Source organism: Octopus sinensis, linkage group LG7 (assembly GCF_006345805.1).
Source record: "Octopus sinensis linkage group LG7, ASM634580v1, whole genome shotgun sequence".
In the NCBI taxonomy this organism is placed as follows: Eukaryota; Metazoa; Mollusca; class Cephalopoda; order Octopoda; family Octopodidae; genus Octopus; species Octopus sinensis.
Window position 1 is genome coordinate 34,684,539 of NC_043003.1, and position 20,000 is coordinate 34,704,538.

Below are 20,000 nucleotides of genomic sequence, written 5' to 3' on the forward strand. Positions count from 1 at the left end.
GTTGCATAAGTTGATTCATGTATCTAGCTATATATCTATCTATCTATCTGTCTATATATCTGTCTATCTATCTGTCTATCTATCTATCTGTCTATCTGTCTATCTATCTGTCTATCTATCTATCTGTCTGTCTGCCTGTCTATATGTCTGTCTATCTGTCTGTCTATCTGTCTGTCTATCTGTCTGTCTATCTGTCTGTCTATCTGTCTGTTTGTCTGTCTGTCTGTCTGTCTGTCTATCTATCTATCTATCTATCTAGCTATCTATCTAGCTATCTATCTATATATCTATTTAATTTATCTATCTATCTATACACACACACATACACATAAACACATATACATGTGTAAGTGCGCGAGTGCGTGCGTGTATGTAAGTATAAATTTACACACATACATATGCACGGCCTTTTATAAATATAACGAGTGTATGAGTGAACTAAATAAATGGTCTTGACTAACACAGTTAAGCCGAAGCTCTAGCGTTTCATGATAACAAAGGTATAAGGGTGGAAATTCTAAAAGCAACCATCTCACGTGGTGACATTTGTAGGCGAATGCTTTGCTTGGAATCCCCACTATAATTCGGTCGGACGCTGCAGGAAACGCAAAACTTGCGCATATTGGCTTATACCTGGCATCAAGAAACACATCAACATAAGATGGTAAGACTAATGTTTACGAAAGCTTGTTATGCTTGAACAAAGTTTTTGCAAGCAACGTTCGTAATTATGTGCATTGCATCTATATCAGTCTTGGCCAACCTGTGGCCCGCGGGACTTTCTGAATGTCAAGCCTGAACGAATAATTACTTTAATTTTTGTAGTAGCGCGGCTCGCCCGATGATGCGGACCACTTCTCTAAGAAAAAAAAAATTGTCCATGACTGATCTGCATTTTCAAAAGAATAACCTGGGAATAACGGATAAATAAGTGATTTGTGTTTGCTTGCTATCAACAACAGTAGATATATATTTGTATTGATTCCATAAACGAGATATCAAAAACAAACCTGCTCCTATTTTACATAATAGTGATTCCTTCTGCAGTACAAAGGCACAATCAGTACACATATGAAGAAAACAATATTGAATCCCGTAAAGATCAAACCCTTGAAATCCACTTCACTGGCGATCTTGAATTTCCAACAGAGCAAAAATTTCATTCAAATGTTTCGCTTTCCTCACAAGAGCTAGAATGTTTTAGCTCCCAACAGCTGCTGATTCTCGACGAAACACAAATGGGACCAACAGTAAAATACTATTCACATATTCAGGACTTTGCTGCTGCTACACAAACTATCATATTCAACCCGTACCCAGTTAACCCAACTGATTTGCATGTAGTTATTAACCGATACACTTCAACTACTAGTCCACATAAGTGATGTTTCCTTACTGTACACTGGATATTACAATGGGGACTTCTTTTATGAACCAGTTCATTAAGGTTGCTTATGACTTCCATCCAAGCCACGTACCAATTATTACCCATTCCTACGTCCTCATTTCATTAACGTTCTGGCTCATATTTTCTTATTGTTCTCGATTTACACGTGTTCACGATCAGCATTTACCACACTGTACCCTTCTCAGAGCTACAAAAAGAGTAATGTATTCCTCTTTCTTTACTACCCACAAGGGGCTAAACACAGAGAGGACAAACAAGGACAGACAAACAGATTAAGTCGATTACATCTACCCCAGTGCGTAACAGGTACTTAATTTATCGACCCCGAAAGGATGAAAGGCAAAGTCGACCTCGGCGGAATTTGAACTCAGAACGTAACGGCAGACGAAATACGGCTACGCATTTCGCCCGGCGTGGTAACGTTTCTGCCAGCTCGTCGCCTAGAGTAATGTATACCGTACATTCCCTTGACAGAACACCTTACATTAATCGCAGCGTTCGTTACCAGTATCCATACCTGACCAATGCTTATTGTTCATCTAATACTTGCTATTTATATACCTATTAAAAAATTGCTTAATATTCGTCCGTCTAATCTTCACCCTTCTGGAATGAAATTAATTTCACTCTTTTACTTATAATAATTTCCTTCATTAACTGCTCTAGTGTTACCCAGTTCTCACATTCCTTATTGCACGATCAGAAAAAACAAAAACATGAGCAATACCCCTTCCCGACACAAAGGGCATATTCTCATTTAACTAACTTTAATCCTACTAGTAATTTATTCATTTGCTTTCGTAAAAACTGTTTCAGAATTCTGCAGCAGCCATGATCTAATCTACACCATATCTATTATAGCTATAGTGTAAACTGCATGAATCATTACGTTTTAAACATTCAATATCTCAAATAAACTCTCAAGACACATACGTTTGATGTTATTGTACTGAAGTATGAAATATAGAGTAAACATAAGCATTTCCTAAGAGCTTTTACAAACCGGGAGATGAATTATAATCTATAGCACTGAGTAGATGAGAAATAAATTTCCACTTACATAGGCACTATCTATTGCAAACATCCATTCAAGATGATCTGATTAATAATTTGCGATAGCTTGTGCTTTATTTAAACTCAAGGCCGATCACTTGGTATAACAATGAAGCAGCCAATGATGCAGCGTTTACGTGGTCACGCGACCTACTGGAAATAGCAATCATTTCTTTCTCACCTAAAGTATTGCTATATTTATATTTCAAGAAATAAAAAAAACAAAAAAACAATAAACAAAAACGGTCACACATTAGCTAGTGTAGTATAAGTTAATCTAAACCTGAAAAGAATTAGTGCTCACCACTACAGCACGCAAAATAATCACAATTACAACACCCGCATCATTCATTCTATACATACATGAATACATACACACATTCGCATATGCATATATATATCAGGTCGCCATGATAGATCGTTAGCTACTACACGCATTTTTTTCTCTCCTTGTTTTTTTTCTGTGTATCTTTCTGTCGAAGAGCGTAGGCTCGAAACGTAAAAGACATTTTCTATTCCTGAGCGCTATACTAATACATTTGTTTGTTTGTACTCCACCTGCCTTCGTCTTTTGTTTATTTTTGTAAACTTTCCCTTTATATATATCTCTTATTATAATATATATATATATATATATCAGTGTTTTTATGTTCAGTTATAATAAAAGTATTTTCGGACTGCTGTCCGAAGATGGCTTAGCTGGCCGAAACTTCGAAGTCACTGTCAACAACATTCTTGCTTAAGAATTATATATACGCTCTGATCAATAAGTATCCGGACTGTTGGCATAGGAACGAAGTTAAACATGTACAATAAGGCCGCTTAGCACCTTGAACTCTGCTGTGCATGCGCGCTTACTTTTAACGTTCTAGCTCACTTCCTCTGTTTACAGTAGTGCTTGGAAGGAACGTGTGTTACGTGTGATCGTCGCACTGAACACGACAGAGAAAGCTGCACAGATAATCTGCATCAAATTTTGATAAAAGCTTGGTGATACCTACTCAGAGGCATACGCAAAGTTTTCAAAAAAAGTTTACATTGTTCTCGACACAATCAAGATCTTGTGCACCCAAAACCCAAGAGTCTTATTGGTGAGTTGAAAGCAGTTTTGGCACAAACTTGGTAGACACGTGTCTCACACTCTTAGTGACAATGGACTGAACTGAACCGTAACTAATCTGCATATCTTCTGACAACTCACGGATGGTGATGCGACGGTTTCCCCTCACAGCTGCACGCACATGAATTTTTTTCAGTTCTGCTGGTTGTGACCATCTTGAAAACGTCTGAATCACGCCTACACTTGTGTGCAACTCATACACTCCTCTCCATACACTTTCTGCAACTTTGCGTAGGCCTCTGAGCAGGTATTGCCATGACAACTTTCTCTGTCGTGGTCAATGCGACGATCATACGTTACATGCGTTCCTTTCAAGCAAGAATGTTCAAACTTAGTGCGCATGCACAATAGAGTTCAATCTGTGCTGAGTGGCTTTACCCTGCCTGCTTCAGCTTCGTTACTATGGCAATAGTCCGGATACTTATCAATCAGTTTTCGCAAATATATATATATATATATATATATATATATATATATATTAAACCGTTACTCTTCCTTGGACTATGCAGTGAAAACTGAAACAAGCCAAGGAATATCATTAAATCATTAACTTAGTTGATGTAGAGTTTATTATAAAGAGTAATTATTAATTATATAGCGAGAGAATATTATTCAAGGATTATAATAAAAATTTAATTTCTCCTTTAATTACAGCAGATATGCACGTAAGTTCGCATATAGATATGTTTTCCCTACACACACACACAGACGCGCATATACATAATCGCACACAAAAACAAACCCCCACCATATATATATATATATATATATATATATATGTACATATGCACATATACATATGCAGAAGCACGCAAATATTGGCATATGCTTCTCCAAACACATCATCGGAAATACATGCAAGATTATGTTTGTATTTGTGACATGGTACGAAGCATTGTAAGTGTGTGTGTATATATGTATGTCAGAGGGAATGGTTATATATCTAAATATATACCCAAGTGAATTAACAGTAAGAGAAACCTTGTTGTTTGAATTATCCGTAAAAAAAATGAGGAACGGATATTCGATACCACATTGCTTGTTTGCGAAAAGAAGAAAGAAAAAGAATGATTGAACAACTGGAAGTAGAGGAAAGAAGAGGGTAAGTGGGATATAGATGTATAGGAAAGTGTTTTAGTGCATCAAAAAGCCAAGTCAATAAAGGGAAACTACGATAGTGTGTGAGAGAGCGAAAGAGAAAGAGAGAGAGGGGGAAGCAGACAGAAGGACAAATAGAAAATGGAGAAGAAAACGATGAGATGCAATGAAGACATTTGGCCAGATGGTATGGGAGTTGAGAAAATGAGCAAGGCGGAAGGAACCCGATGGTGGGAAGATTCAGTAATGGTGGAATATAAAACTTCGACCAGATAAATAGTACAATAAAATGAGAAACATCCGCTTGCATCCTAAACACAAACCAATACAGCTTCGTTGATTCATATGCTGCGACGTTTTAAAGTTATAGTCACCACTTAGCGCAAGCACTCAAACACAGTGTGCATTTAAATGGGCTGGACATGTTAATTTCCATTGATGTGAAGTGCAAACCGTAGCGAATTTGCTACAGCTAAAAAGCTATGTACGTGGACAATGTCTCAACGAAAAATATCTCAATAGGGAATACGATAAACGATGAACAAAAGGTGGTTCATGTATGTGTGTGTGTGTGTGTGTACAGCTGGGAGAGCAGATGTATATGTTAACGTGTGTGAGAGTCTATGTGTGTGTCTGTGTGTGACTGTATTGCGCGCGTGTGTCTTTGTGTCTTGCGTGCGCATGAGTGTCCATGTTTGTCTTTCTGCAGAGTTTATACGTAAAAATCAGTCAAACATTAATTGAAGGATCATTCAACATATTTGAGTACCCAAGTCACTATCAACCCTTCCCCAATACACACACACGGACACACACAAACACACACATATAGTTTATGTATATGTGTATATATATATATTTACATACTTTTATATGTATATACATAAATATATATATATATACATACATACGTTTATATGTATATATACATAAATATATATATATATATACACACGCACACGCATATATATATATATAATATATATATATATATATATATATATATATATATAATATATATATATATATGCATACTTATATTTACGTCTATGTATCAATGCATGCTTATAGAAGTGATTGCGTGCGCACGCGCGTGTATGTGTGTACCGCACACATAAACACACACACATATACACACGCCCACACATACACACGCCCACGCATACGCACACGCACACACATTAATTTGCATAGATCGACGGTGGAAATAGAACAAATATATTGCAATTTCAAAATTACTTGTAAATTTCAGTAACCAAGTAGATTATATAAGGTTAATATTACCATGAATCTCGAAATAAAAGTTCCAGTCTGAAACTATGTGACGACCAGATAAGAAATCAATTGAAACGAGATGTCAATACAAATATCAAATATATTCCATTTCTACAAAGTGTTTAAATGTTATAAAAATTATAAACTTTTTTTTATTCAGTTTGTTTGCATACCATAGAAAGCATATTACACTGCCTTATCCAAATTGTTTCTATTTAATCACGTTATGAAGTATGGATGTCTATATGTCTATATGCTTCGCGTCTTAAAATCTATATTCATAATTATATCAGCTCATATGTAAATGCTTATTTTTTGTAAATACTTGCAATTATAATTTACTTTTCCGTTCAGGTAGGATCAACAAATATAAAAGTACCTCCTTCAGTGAGAGATAGATTTCATTTAACGTACACAGTATAAAGATAAGAGCCATTAATAATTTCTTGCTATTGTGACATGCGGTTAGGAAGATTTTTAAAACGTGCCTTGTCTCTCCAAACTATCTTCTGGTTCTGGGCACATGGTTTGTTCTATTTGAAAGAGAAGACGCTAGTACACGAAATACTACGAGGGAAAACGAGAAGGATGATGCAAAAAGTGGAATGAGAAAGCAAATGGTTGACTATAAGCGAAAAAAAGAATGAAAAAAAAACAAGAACTAAATTAGTTACATCCACTTTGACTGTAAAAATCATTAATAAACTAGCTAGTTTGAATTATGATTTCTATGATGAAGCGGAACAATACCCTAATTTCATTATTTTTCCGTTTCTGACCAGCCATTGTCTTCACAGCCCATTTTTTTGCATCATCATGCTTCTCATTTTATCCCGTGGTTTCTTATGTACCAGCATTCTGTTTTTTTTTTTAAACAGAACAACTCATGTGTTCAGAACCCAAAGATTGTTTGGAGATACAAGGCCCGTTATAAAACTCTGGCTAACCACGTGCCCCAATGGAAAGAAACAATTAGTTACTTGTGTTTTAATACAGTGTATAGTAAATGCATATATAATTGACTGGCACCCCGTCGCTTACGACGACAAAGTTCCAATTGATCCGATCAACGGAACAGCCTACTGAGCACTCCACAAACGTAATTCTCAGGAAGATTCCGCGTGACACTGAGTGTGACATTGCTGGCCATTTGCATTACAAGTACTACTCATTTTTGTCAGCTGTGTGAACTGCAGCAACGTGAAATAAAGTGTCTTGCTCAAGGACACAACGCGCCGCCGGGAATCGAACACGTGACGAATACCCTAACCTCTAAGTCATGCGCCTTCAAACTTCCATATAAACTTGCAGAAAATGCATTGTAAAAATTTTCTTTTTTGCACTGCGGAAAGATTTAGAAATTTTAATTATTCTACAATCTATAGATATTGGCTTTATTTCTTTCAAGAATTCCGTCTTAACTTCATTTCGATAAATATAAAACGTTCATAAATTATATATGTTTACAACGACTAAGATATTTCATTTTATGTTGCACTAAAATATTTCTTATGTACTTCTTGTTTCTTTCGAGATGGATGAGTGCTTCACCAAGTGGAAAGCTGTCATTGGTCCGTTGTATTGGATGAAGCTGAAGCTGTAGCAGAGCAAAAATGGCAAGAAACTGCCAATAAGACAAAGTATGGTTGTAAGACATTAATATGGACAGATGAATCTTACTTTGATGATGGTTTATTATAAAGAGGAGTGGAAAGGTCCTAAAAGTAACAGCCTTGATTATATATAGAAAAAAAAATGTAAAATACAAAAAAGAAATACAACAAAGATCTAAACATGTTATATCTTGATATAATATCTGACCCTCAACTAATTAACCTTGGCACTACACTTTTCGAACCTGCCAAGAAGGCACTCATGTCTACAACGAATATCCATGACAGGCTGTCATTATGCCAAAAGTACAACTACTGGACATGTTAACAATGATGGTGTGGTTAAGATTACATTTCTATGAAACCACGCAATTTACGACTTCGTCCAAGTGTCAAAATTACAATCGAAGATAAAAAGAAAATTGCAAAAATCCCTATTGTGTACATGACTTCAGAAAATCAGGGAGCTTCATGTGGGGATGCCTAAAGACGCCATAATAACTGCCAAACAGTAAAGCTCCGTCATTCATAATAGTATGGGGTCATGTATAAGCATTTTTGTTATAACGACTTACAAATTTAAGGTCTGGATATAATCTTGTAATCATTAATAAACAATTAAAACCACACGATTTTTGTTCTAGACCAAATCCAGAAGTGAATGAATTTGGAAAATATTTGCGATAAATTATAACCAGCAATTTTTCAAAGGGGTGAATTATTTAATGACTCTTGAGAGATGAACAGGGACGTTGACAGGATTTGATCTCAAGACGTAAAGAGACGATACTAAATACCACAAGGCATTTTATCCGATGCTCTCACAATTCTACCAATTCATCACCTTCATTGCAAGTGAAACTATTTTGGAAGAATTGATAGCTTAATGGCATTCAACTTTTGTAAGGGTGTATAAATGTATGCGCAAAATCTACGTCCGAATTCATAGTTGCTGTACAATATGTTTTCAAAAACATCTAATTTTGTTTAATTTTGTGTATAGTGTATTTGTCAATCCGTTTGACTATCACAGAACAATGAAAACGTGTGCTTTTCATTTATAATTATTAATTATAAACTTCTATAGATCTTCCACTTTGTAGCTTAAACATCGTATCTAAATAAATATATTTGATGTTTATGAATCTTCGTCCACTTTTTAAATACAAAATTACAGGCGAGTGTGATAGTGGAGGGAATCGACCCGGTACGTAATCAGTGCTTATTCTATAGATCCAGGAAGGGTAAAAAGTAACGTCTACCAAGCTAAATTGCATCACAATCTCTACTATTTTTCCTATAACAAAAAACAAAAACAAACAATACAAAAGTTATGTAGAAACAACATGCAGATAAACAAAACACTAAAGGATATTTTGAGTTTAAAGGTACTTACAGCACGATAGGTACGTTTCTGTCCCGCATGCTTCCCACCGCGTCCGTCCATTTCAACATGGACTCCATGAATAATATCAAAGAAATCCTCCACCATAGCCACCCGCTTATAACCTTTATCAATTTCACTGCAATTTGGATCATTCTGGAAGAAAGTAAAATAAAAGGAATGTAGCAACAATAACAACAACAACAGCAACAACAATAATAAAGATAATAATAATAATAATAATGATAATAATAAAAATGATAATAATAATGCCTTACAAAGGAATAAGGTTACCCACTTTGAAAGAAGAGAAGAGTGTGATCGATTTCATATATTGGACAAGTTCTTTTTTTTTAAAGATGAATGAATCAAAGTTTTAATCCTTATTTTTGTAAAGTCACGGGCCTACAGACATCTGCGTCCCTTACAAGCAGTCCTTCAATGCTTACTTTCAATTATACTTCTGTGAATGCTCCTATTTTCCCACCAGTTGCAAAATATCTTTTTAACAATAGAGTTCGGCATGTATCCTATCCAGTTTTGTCTTTTGCTAATACCACAACACGAATCGTTCACGATTCTATCTACTAAACAGGTTTTGGTGGAGGGAATCTGCACCACTAAGTGAGAGTCACTATGGACTCTCGAGCCAGGCGTCGATATCCATCGTCTCTATTCCGTTGTTTCTGGCGAACAACTCAGCAAAGTGCAGTTGAAAACTGCACAAAACAGAATGGAATTGGAGAGTACGATCCTGCTTGCAGGCTTAGTGGATATGTATGTCAGAGGCCTAGCTTGGATTTGTTGCCAAGCTGTGCCATGTACATCCATGGAACGTTTTCTTTCCCTCGCATTTCCACAATTGTTACTTTAGAATTTATAAGAAAAGGATAACAACAAATATAGGAACAAAATATCAGAACTTAAATTTAAAATATATAAAATAGCTCTGTCAGGCACACTGCTTATATATTATGTACAATACTTACAATACAATAGGAAAAACACAATAAACAAAAGACCTCACTAGGCCCAAGGCACACAGAGCTGCACAGTTGCGTAATGGAAGCACGCAATGAAATAATATCACAGATGAAGATGGTGATGAGGAGGGATGATGATAAAGTTATGAAGGAGGCAATGACAAAGAAAAACAGCACTTTCCAAGAATAGTAATTCTAACAATAACAATGGTTTGCCTTGAACGCACATACGCAAACCATATATATATATATTATATATACACATACACACAGACATGTGTATGTGCATGTGTGTGAAATATTTCCACATATTTAATCCCAGGATGTGTATAGATACCATGTCTTAGCATTTTGTTTCGAAAATGAAGAACAAAGAAAAAATATAAAGAGATCTAAAAAAGACACACACTGCTTAATCGTCACAAATCCTGCTAAATATGAATAGATTTGCTGATTTTGACACGTGTATAAAATAAACACCGCGGTTGATTGAAGAACTTTATACAACTGCTAAAATATGCTTGCGTGTCTACAATATGTGTGTCTTAGGGATACGTCTGTATATATATAAATATATATATAGACATAAAAATGATAGTTTTAGAGTTGTCTGGAGACAGAGAATAAAATGAAGTATATGCATTCAAACACACACGAATGTATGTACACGTATCCATACGTATCTGTGCACGAGTGCTTATTTATCAAGATCTCTATATATCTATATATCTATCTCGCTCTCTGTCTCTGTCTGTCTCTGTCTCTCTCTCTCTCTCTCTCAATAGATAGATAGATAGATAAATAGATAGATAGATAGATAGATAGATAGATAGATAGATAGATAGATAGATAGATAGATAGATAGATAGATAGATAGATAGATAGATGATATGGTGTGTGAGGGATATTTGTGAACAACCTAATTATCAGTATATTACTCTTACTCGCTTCAGACTATATAAATGGTTATGTTTGTAAGATCCTCAATGCCAGATAAAATGCTAACACAGGAAATGAAAAGACATGCAATTTTTATCATACATGCAGAACACATTGATTCAAAATTTGTCACGCTTTCTAAACGCTGCTTGATGTTTTAGAGGTCGAATAGAATTGGAAGCCTCTGATGAGAATGTTCGACTATCTAGAAAATAATAAAGGCATTGTAAAATTTCGGAGACAATACAGTTGATCCAGCAGGCACAATACATTATGGACGATGCTATCGGGAAATTTAGTGAGGGCCATCGTCCAAGATCTTAAGGTGCCGGATTTGACCATCCGAAATGCACGAAAACATTCGATATAAGTATATATGAGAGGCCAATTCATGTCTGCAACGACTCAGGAAATAGTTTGATCCGTGCTAACACTAACTAAAACATGGTGTGTGACGATCAATCTAACGCCTCTCCTGAATATTCCTTATTAAGTTTCTAGAACTGTGATGGTTTTATGAGTGGTAAGTAGAGAAAGTCATGCTATGCTAACTAAAATCTTCCAACGGGGTCTGAGAGTTAATTAATCCTGCTGCATATGTTAAGATACTGGTGACAGCTATTTAAGCCCAGAATAGTTGAAGCACGCAGTTGAAGACCAATCATGTTTCAACAAGAGTCAGTATCTTCTCACAAAATCGACTTCACCTAAGACTAGGTGACAAGCAATCCTTTTCGACCATGTAAGAAAATTGTTATTAAAATGCTTTTATTTTATTTCTAGATTAGATTTGATATAGTAAATATTTAAATGTCCATAAATACCTCTCGCACCATGTATGTGTACATACATACATACATACATACATACATACATACATACATACATACATACATACATACACATATATATATATGCAGACAGACATATATATATATATAATATATATATAGACATAAAAATGATAGTTTTAGAGTTGTCTGGAGACAGAGAATAAAATGAAGTATATGCATTCAAACACACACGAATGTATGTACACGTATCCATACGTATCTGTGCACGAGTGCTTATTTATCAAGATCTCTATATATCTATATATCTATCTCGATCTCTGTCTCTGTCTGTCTCTGTCTCTCTCTGTCTCTCTCTCTCTCTCTCAATAGATAGATAGATAGATAAATAGATAGATAGATAGATAGATAGATAGATAGATAGATAGATAGATAGATAGATAGATAGATAGATAGATAGATAGATAGATAATAGATAGATAGATAGATGATATGGTGTGTGAGGGATATTTGTGAACAACCTAATTATCAGTATATTACTCTTACTCGCTTCAGACTATATAAATGGTTATGTTTGTAAGATCCTCAATGCCAGATAAAATGCTAACACAGGAAATGAAAAGACATGCAATTTTTATCATACATGCAGAACACATTGATTCAAAATTTGTCACGCTTTCTAAACGCTGCTTGATGTTTTAGAGGTCGAATAGAATTGGAAGCCTCTGATGAGAATGTTCGACTATCTAGAAAATAATAAAGGCATTGTAAAATTTCGGAGACAATACAGTTGATCCAGCAGGCACAATACATTATGGACGATGCTATCGGGAAATTTAGTGAGGGCCATCGTCCAAGATCTTAAGGTGCCGGATTTGACCATCCGAAATGCACGAAAACATTCGATATAAGTATATATGAGAGGCCAATTCATGTCTGCAACGACTCAGGAAATAGTTTGATCCGTGCTAACACTAACTAAAACATGGGTGTGTGACGATCAATCTAACGCCTCTCCTGAATATTCCTTACTAAGTTTCTAGAACTGTGATGGTTTTATGAGTGGTAAGTAGAGAAAGTCATGCCATGCTAACTAAAATCTTCCAACGGGGTCTGAGAGTTAATTAATCCTGCTGCATATGTTAAGATACTGGTGACAGCTATTTAAGCCCAGAATAGTTGAAGCACGCAGTTGAAGACCAATCATGTTTCAACAAGAGTCAGTATCTTCTCACAAAATCGACTTCACCTAAGACTAGGTGACAAGCAATCCTTTTCGACCATGTAAGAAAATTGTTATTAAAATGCTTTTATTTTATTTCTAGATTAGATTTGATATAGTAAATATTTAAATGTCCATAAATACCTCTCGCACCATGTATGTGTACATACATACATACATACATACATACATACATACATACATACATACATACATACATACACATATATATATATGCAGACAGACATATATATATATATATATATGCAGACAGACAGACATATATATATGTGTGTGTCTGTGTCTATATATATATATATATATATATATATATATACGTACAGACACATATACGTAAGCCGTGATGTGTATAACATTTATAATACTTGTATATATACTGTGTTTCAACATGACTTGGTCTTCTCAGTGACGAACACCATCGAAAGTTTTGAGCTACACCGGAATGTTCGTTCCGAAATAGAAACCAGCAAACAAAGTATTCACAAATGTGCACGAGGTTGACACATTAGAAGATAGATATTTACAGTGGTGACTCTATATACACAAAGTAACATAATCAATGCATCGTGAAATATTTGATGAAATTAGATTTTGGTCATACACATAGAATTTCTTTAATATTTTAGAACCACATACATGTTCTTTACGCTAGACTTCATATAACTGAGTCTGAAATATCCGAAAGAGAGGATGTACGTTTGACTCGGAAAAGGAATGTAATTGTCTGAAAGAGGGATTTAGTGTTAAAGAGGAATATTTTTGAAAATTTATTAAGATAAATTAGGGCATTTCTCAGTAAAGAAGAACACAGAACTCTTCATTTGCCACTTTCTGTTATATCAAGGAAAGGAAAGAAGAAAAATATATCGAAAAAAGAATGCGAGAGAGGAGAGAGAGAGAGAGAGAGAGAGAGAGAGAGAGAGAGAGAGAGAGAGAGGTGGGATATCGTGATAGAAAGAAAAGGTATAACATGTATAACATTTGAAGTTATTTGCTTTGGTTAAATTGAAACATTAGTTATTTAGATTTGAATCATCCATGCAATATAACTGCCACCATTTGAGAATTCAGTCTGTTAGTATTTGAAGTGACTATCGTGAGAAAATCGGAGAAATATATTAAAGTGTAATGTACTTTATTATTTAAAATATTACGACTCTGTATTTATAATGATGTCAATATGTGACATTTATACATTCTTGTCTACTCTTTGAGAATAAAGAAAGTGAGATTAGATAAAGGATTTTGCGATTGGATCTCTGGTTGCCTTCGTTTGTTCTACGTCTTGTGCTACATAGAATTTCAATATATTAAACAGTTTTTACTGAATTAGATGATCTGAAGATTCTTTTGATGCCTTTTACTAAATTATTCTATAATTCATATCGCATGACACAGTTACAAAATATCAATATATTATATAATAAAATCTATTTAGTAAGATTATCATATTAGAACATTGATATTTAATTCCATCATTACTGAGAACAATTTCATCAATCTCTCACGTACCAATATATAATCAGTAATGCAATATATTAATCTAATATACATAATTAGCAAATATAAATATTTTGGCTTCACCAGGAAATGAAGCAGTACCACGTTTCCTTCAATGTGATTGAATGCTTTATCCTATATCTTCCAGTTACATTAACTGTTGGAATTATCTTACTAAAATGAAGTCGCCATACTATCCTGCAGCTTTAAAAAATCCGTAGGGATTCATGAAAACCCCTGATAAATATGCTGAACATGGCCTTATTCTATCACATGCTTATCCGGCAAGAACTCCACTGACCAAAATTAAATTTTATATGCTTACAAGAACTAACCTGCTTCCTCTCTTCATGAACTGCCTACCCCTGTATTTATGGATGTAAGCCATTCCATGTTGTTGCTTTTACTGTGTTTATGACATTACAGTTCATGTTAATAAATAATGACTGAACGCATATTTCTTCATATGACATTTATGTTTTGACAACAGTTGTATTTCTTTTACCAAAGCAATTCGGTCACCTGCAACATTTTACCACTGATTATTAAGTTATGAACTACAGTACTTCTAGTGAACGTTTTGTAGTTCATATTTATTTCGTAGGAATGACGGAAAAATTGATCAAATTCATGAAAAATACTCGTCATGTTTTTATTTTTTAATTTACAACTTCCCTACTGTGCTATAATAAACAATATTTTTTTTAATATTATAGAATTTTCAAAAATATCAAACATGATCGTTTATGCCACCCGGCCTATGATATGTAATCACTAAATCTCCTATGATGCAAGCTTTAAAATGGAAAAAAAAGCTACAATAATTAGATCTTGTCTAGCAAAACCACCGACGGTGGTTTAATATTTTGGAGTTTTTCAATATTACTCATACTAATTTTATTTATTGTGACTGAAGGATTGTATAGCAGCCCCTACTGAATTTCAGTCCTTTCACCAATAAAAGGTCTTGGTGGTAAGTTGAGCAACACAAACCCACTGTGGAGCTTCTGAATGCTCTCTACACATGCCAAATATTACGTAAAAATATTACTCAAATCACGCCCATCCGTGTTAAATAAGGATAGATATATAGTGTATTGTGCATTCTTAGATGTCTTCAAATGAGAGGATAGTTGCGGTTAATAAGCAGTTGATAAATTTAGAATTGATCTGGGGCTAAAATACTAAAACAACACGACCTACATTATTTGGAGACAGATACATAATTCAAATTAGTACTTAAAAAAGCCAGAATAACGATAGTTTAATACAACTTGAATAGCGTTTCAGTACAAAAGTTTATCTTTTGTTGATTCAAATCAAGTGCTCACTTTCGATTGCTCAGTTTAAAACAATTCCTTTATTTCACTTCTTTGATATTTTAACAAATGCATTGAAAAAGAATGGTTAGTGTTCACTGTCTTTGGGAAAGCTACAACAGGAATTGAGATTATTCTTCCTTGACGTTATCCGAAAGTCGTATCAATCTCATACAATATGACACACCGATCCACCAAATATAGAAAGGATTTACTTAGAATATTTAAAGATTTTTATTTAAACATATGTACACATACTAAGTTAACGTTGGCCAGTCTTCTGGACAATAACACAAGGCTTAACCACAAGCAAAGTCTACCGTACATAATGACAAATATAGACACCATACAGGTACGTACAGAAAAATTCTAACCATCCCTCAGATGTAATTACAATCCTCAACACCGGAATAAATAAGCGAATCGCTTTTCTATTTCCAGATAAAGAAATCTTTAATAGAGACGGCTCATACTATTACGACGCGCTAGAAGGAAGTAGCTCTATCGAGACTAGTATACATGAAGCTTCTACACAGACACACGCACAAACGCACGCTCGCGCACACACACGCGCACATACACATAAACACACACACACACACACAAACCAAAAAAGAATTTGGAAGAGGAAGATAATCTAATATAATCCATATTTCAATTTGGATATTACCACTGACAGAGCCAGAAAATTTCTAGCTTTAGGCTGACAACGATTGTTAACAGCCGTTTCGTTAAATTTAGCGAATCCTTCGGGAACAAAATGGTTTCGCAAAGCACGCATTGCAACTGAAAACACGCAAGCAACCGCAGTATCGAATAAACATTTTGTATTTGTTAAAATAAAGGATCCTGTGTTGAGTTTTGGAAGCAATGATATAACAAGTACTTACAACAAGCTGGAGTTACTCAAAAGATTTTCTCACAGAACTAACCATTTTTTGAAAGCTCAATATTATAGTTAGCTATAGCAATTCAAATCAAGGGACAGCGAAAATCTATCATACTTGTCCCAAATTGCCATGAAACAGAGTCCTGGGACTGGATCACATTCTAATGACATGCAGCATTGTTAATAAAACTTCAATGATTAAAAGAAAGTGTTGGATTTCCGTAACCAAAATCTTGTAGCTGTTAAAATATCCAAGTAATATCTATCGGAACCGGTCGTGAGTATTAACTGTTTACTGTCATTGGAGTAAAGTTCTCTTGAACAGCCTCCACATGCTAGAAGATTCAAGAATCACCAATCCAACTTAGCAAACAGCAAATCAAAAAGGTCGCGCAGCACACACACATTAAATCTTATAACCATCACTGTATAGTTGTCCTCTAACGACTAAACACTTAAATTTTTCCCTACACATTATGACTCGACGCCAGTTACCGATATTTTCAATGTGTCTTATATTCGATCAACAATACGACCAATGAAAATCGTTCCAACTGGCGTGATGAGGAGACAAGTCAGCTATTCCCCAAATATTATCTTTTGCGCACGAAACTGAAAAACACAATGGTATGATCATCAACTGATTCACACAAACACCCACAAATATACGTACGCATATATGTAATTATGTATGTGTGGATATGTGTGCGATTATTTATGGTTGCAATTTATCCGTGGTCTCAGATGAACCATATTTCTTTCTCTTATCCTGCGGCTCCTAAGAGAACAGCTTCTTAGAATTATTGTTGCTGTTGCTATTTCTACCACTACTGCCATTGTTACTATTATTATTGTTCGTGGTGATGGCAATGTTTGTTTGAATGCTTGTTTGTTTTTGGTCACTTTTAATACGTCAAATCTATAATCTCTGTCTACCATAGATTCCTCTCTAATCCGTTCGCTTGTTGGTTTGCCAATCATTTTATAACCCTTAATCCGTTCTAAGAATATATCCTTCGACTGTTTTATCTACCGACCAACTTACCTACCTACCTACCTACCTACCTACCTACCTACCTACCTACCTACCTACCTACCTACCTAAATTCCTCCATCCTTTCTTCCCTTCCTCTCTACCTACCTCCCTACCGACCTCCCAGTCTCCCTCCCTCCCTACCTACATAGCTACCTACCTACCTTCCTCTATACTATACATGAATACATACATCTCTCTCTCTCTCTCTCTCTCTCTATCTATCTATCTATCTACCAATGTGTGTGAATGTGTGCGCACGCGTACACGCGTGCGTCATTTATTCATGCTTCCAATATATCTTTCTTTTAGTCTATTGAAGAATGTCATTAATCTGTTTATCTGAAGATTTGACAATATTCAAACCTTTTGCTCTCTTTTTCTTCCATATTTCATCATCATCATCGTTATCGTCATCATCCTCTCACCCCCACCACCAACACCAACACCACCACCACCACCAACACCACCACCACCAACACCACCACCACCACTACCACCACCACCAACAACAACAACAACAACAACAACAACAACGACGGCGACAACTCCGCCGCCAACGCCGTTGCCACCACCACCACCATAATAATAATAATAATAATAATAATAATAATAATAATAATAATAATAATAATAATAAGGATAATAATAATAATAATGATAATAACAGGAAGAAGAATCGTGTCCAGGCATACTCTTCCTCTTCAAAATCATCATGATCATCGACTTGTTAGTTGTCAAAGGCCATCATCATAGGTGTTCTCTGGTTCCCTCTCATTTACATCTACCCCTTGACTACATCATCAGTCACAACAGTAACATCAGCGTTTCATTTGCTGCCCTCTACCCCCGTTTTCCACGCATTCCTATCTATCACCCCTATAATCGTTATAGTCGTCGTAGTCGTCATCGAAGTCCTCATCGAGAGGGAGGGAGGAAGTGGAGGAGAAATCATTATCTTCCACATCCCAGTCTTCCTCATAACCACTAACATTAGCACCAAAAGCACCGCCCATCCCCCCCCCACCACCAAGAACTTCCACTTCTTCCCACCGCTTCCTTCTCCACCTGCATTTCTCCGTCTTGAACTTTAGTCAACGTTCTCGGAGACGTCTTCGTCGCCTACGACGTAACCGTAGCTACTATTGGGATTATCATCGTTACTTTTTCTTCTTCCATTTCTTTTGTTTTTTTCTTATATTTCAAACCAATCTGATTTCAGGTAGAAAAAAATAGTTTTGAGTAAAGAATATATAAAGTGTGTAAGTCGATCTATGCCTGGATTACCTCAGAGTGTGAAGGGAGAAAGTTTACAACTTGTGTGTGTGTGTGTATGTGTGTGTGTGTGTGCGTGTGTGCATAGGTGTGGGTTTTGTTTGCGTGTGCGCATGTGTCTGCCTATACAGCCATCCACCCATCCATTCATCCATCCATCCATAATCCATCCATCCATACATACATAAATCCATACATACATACATACATAAATACATGCACACATACATACATATATATACATACACACATACATACATATATACATACATGTACCTGTGTGTGAAAACGTGAACTTCATCGTTTCTTTGTGTTTATGTTTGCATGAGTATTTGTGTAACCACCGATGTATAGGTGTATGGTAGTTATATACTGATGTGGATGTGTGTATGACTGTACATGTCAGTATGGTTGGTGGCATACATGGAGAATAAAATGGATGTTGTGTCAGGAAGATTATTTGTGCAGATGTATGTCTATGTGTGTGCATGTTGAAAATATATGGTATTAGGAGGACTAATATACAATTTGGAATCAGTATGCGCACAATCAAAACTATAGTGTAGTAGAAATCGTCGACGCGATATCAACATCGACACAGAAATGCATACAGATACATGTGCGTATATACTCCAGACACACATACACACATACCCCCATGCACACTCACTGCTTCGTACCACGTCACATATACAAAAAGATAAACATGCATGTATCTACGAGGATATGTTTCGAGAAGCATATACCAACATTTGCGTGCTTCAGCGTATGTGAATGTGTATATGTATATATATGTATATGGTGGGGGTTTACTTTTTGTGTGTGAATATATATATGCACTTATGTATATTTGTAGATGTACATAAACACAGATACATATAGTTATACATTCACACATATAGTCATGTATTCATACAAGTCAGTTTTGTTTCTAAACTACGTTTTAGTCATTACCGCTACGGACGTACTTGACAATCGAAAATATATTTATATATATACGACATACAACCTTGATGACCTTCTAACCAAGCAATACAATACGCATGATATGTGAATGTATCTTTGCGTTTGTGGGTA

At 35.4% G+C, this 20,000-nt stretch overlaps 2 protein-coding genes across 2 annotated transcripts in view; both read right to left on the reverse strand.

Annotated features, from left to right (window-relative positions):
- LOC115214378 (uncharacterized membrane protein DDB_G0293934) overlaps positions 1-9,366 on the reverse strand; it is a 321,487-nt gene extending 312,121 nt beyond the window's left edge. The window contains exons 1-2 of the mRNA XM_036504395.1: positions 9,361-9,366; positions 8,964-9,107 (exon numbers count right to left, since the gene is read on the reverse strand). Coding sequence (XP_036360288.1) covers positions 8,964-9,107; positions 9,361-9,366 — 150 coding nt within the window. The remainder of the gene's footprint in view (positions 1-8,963; positions 9,108-9,360) is intronic.
- A 1,626-nt stretch (positions 9,367-10,992) lies between these two features.
- LOC115214379 (histone-lysine N-methyltransferase SETMAR-like) overlaps positions 10,993-20,000 on the reverse strand; it is a 73,616-nt gene continuing 64,608 nt past the window's right edge. Inside the window, exon 3 of the mRNA XM_029783575.1 lies at positions 10,993-11,078. Coding sequence (XP_029639435.1) covers positions 10,993-11,078 — 86 coding nt within the window. The remainder of the gene's footprint in view (positions 11,079-20,000) is intronic.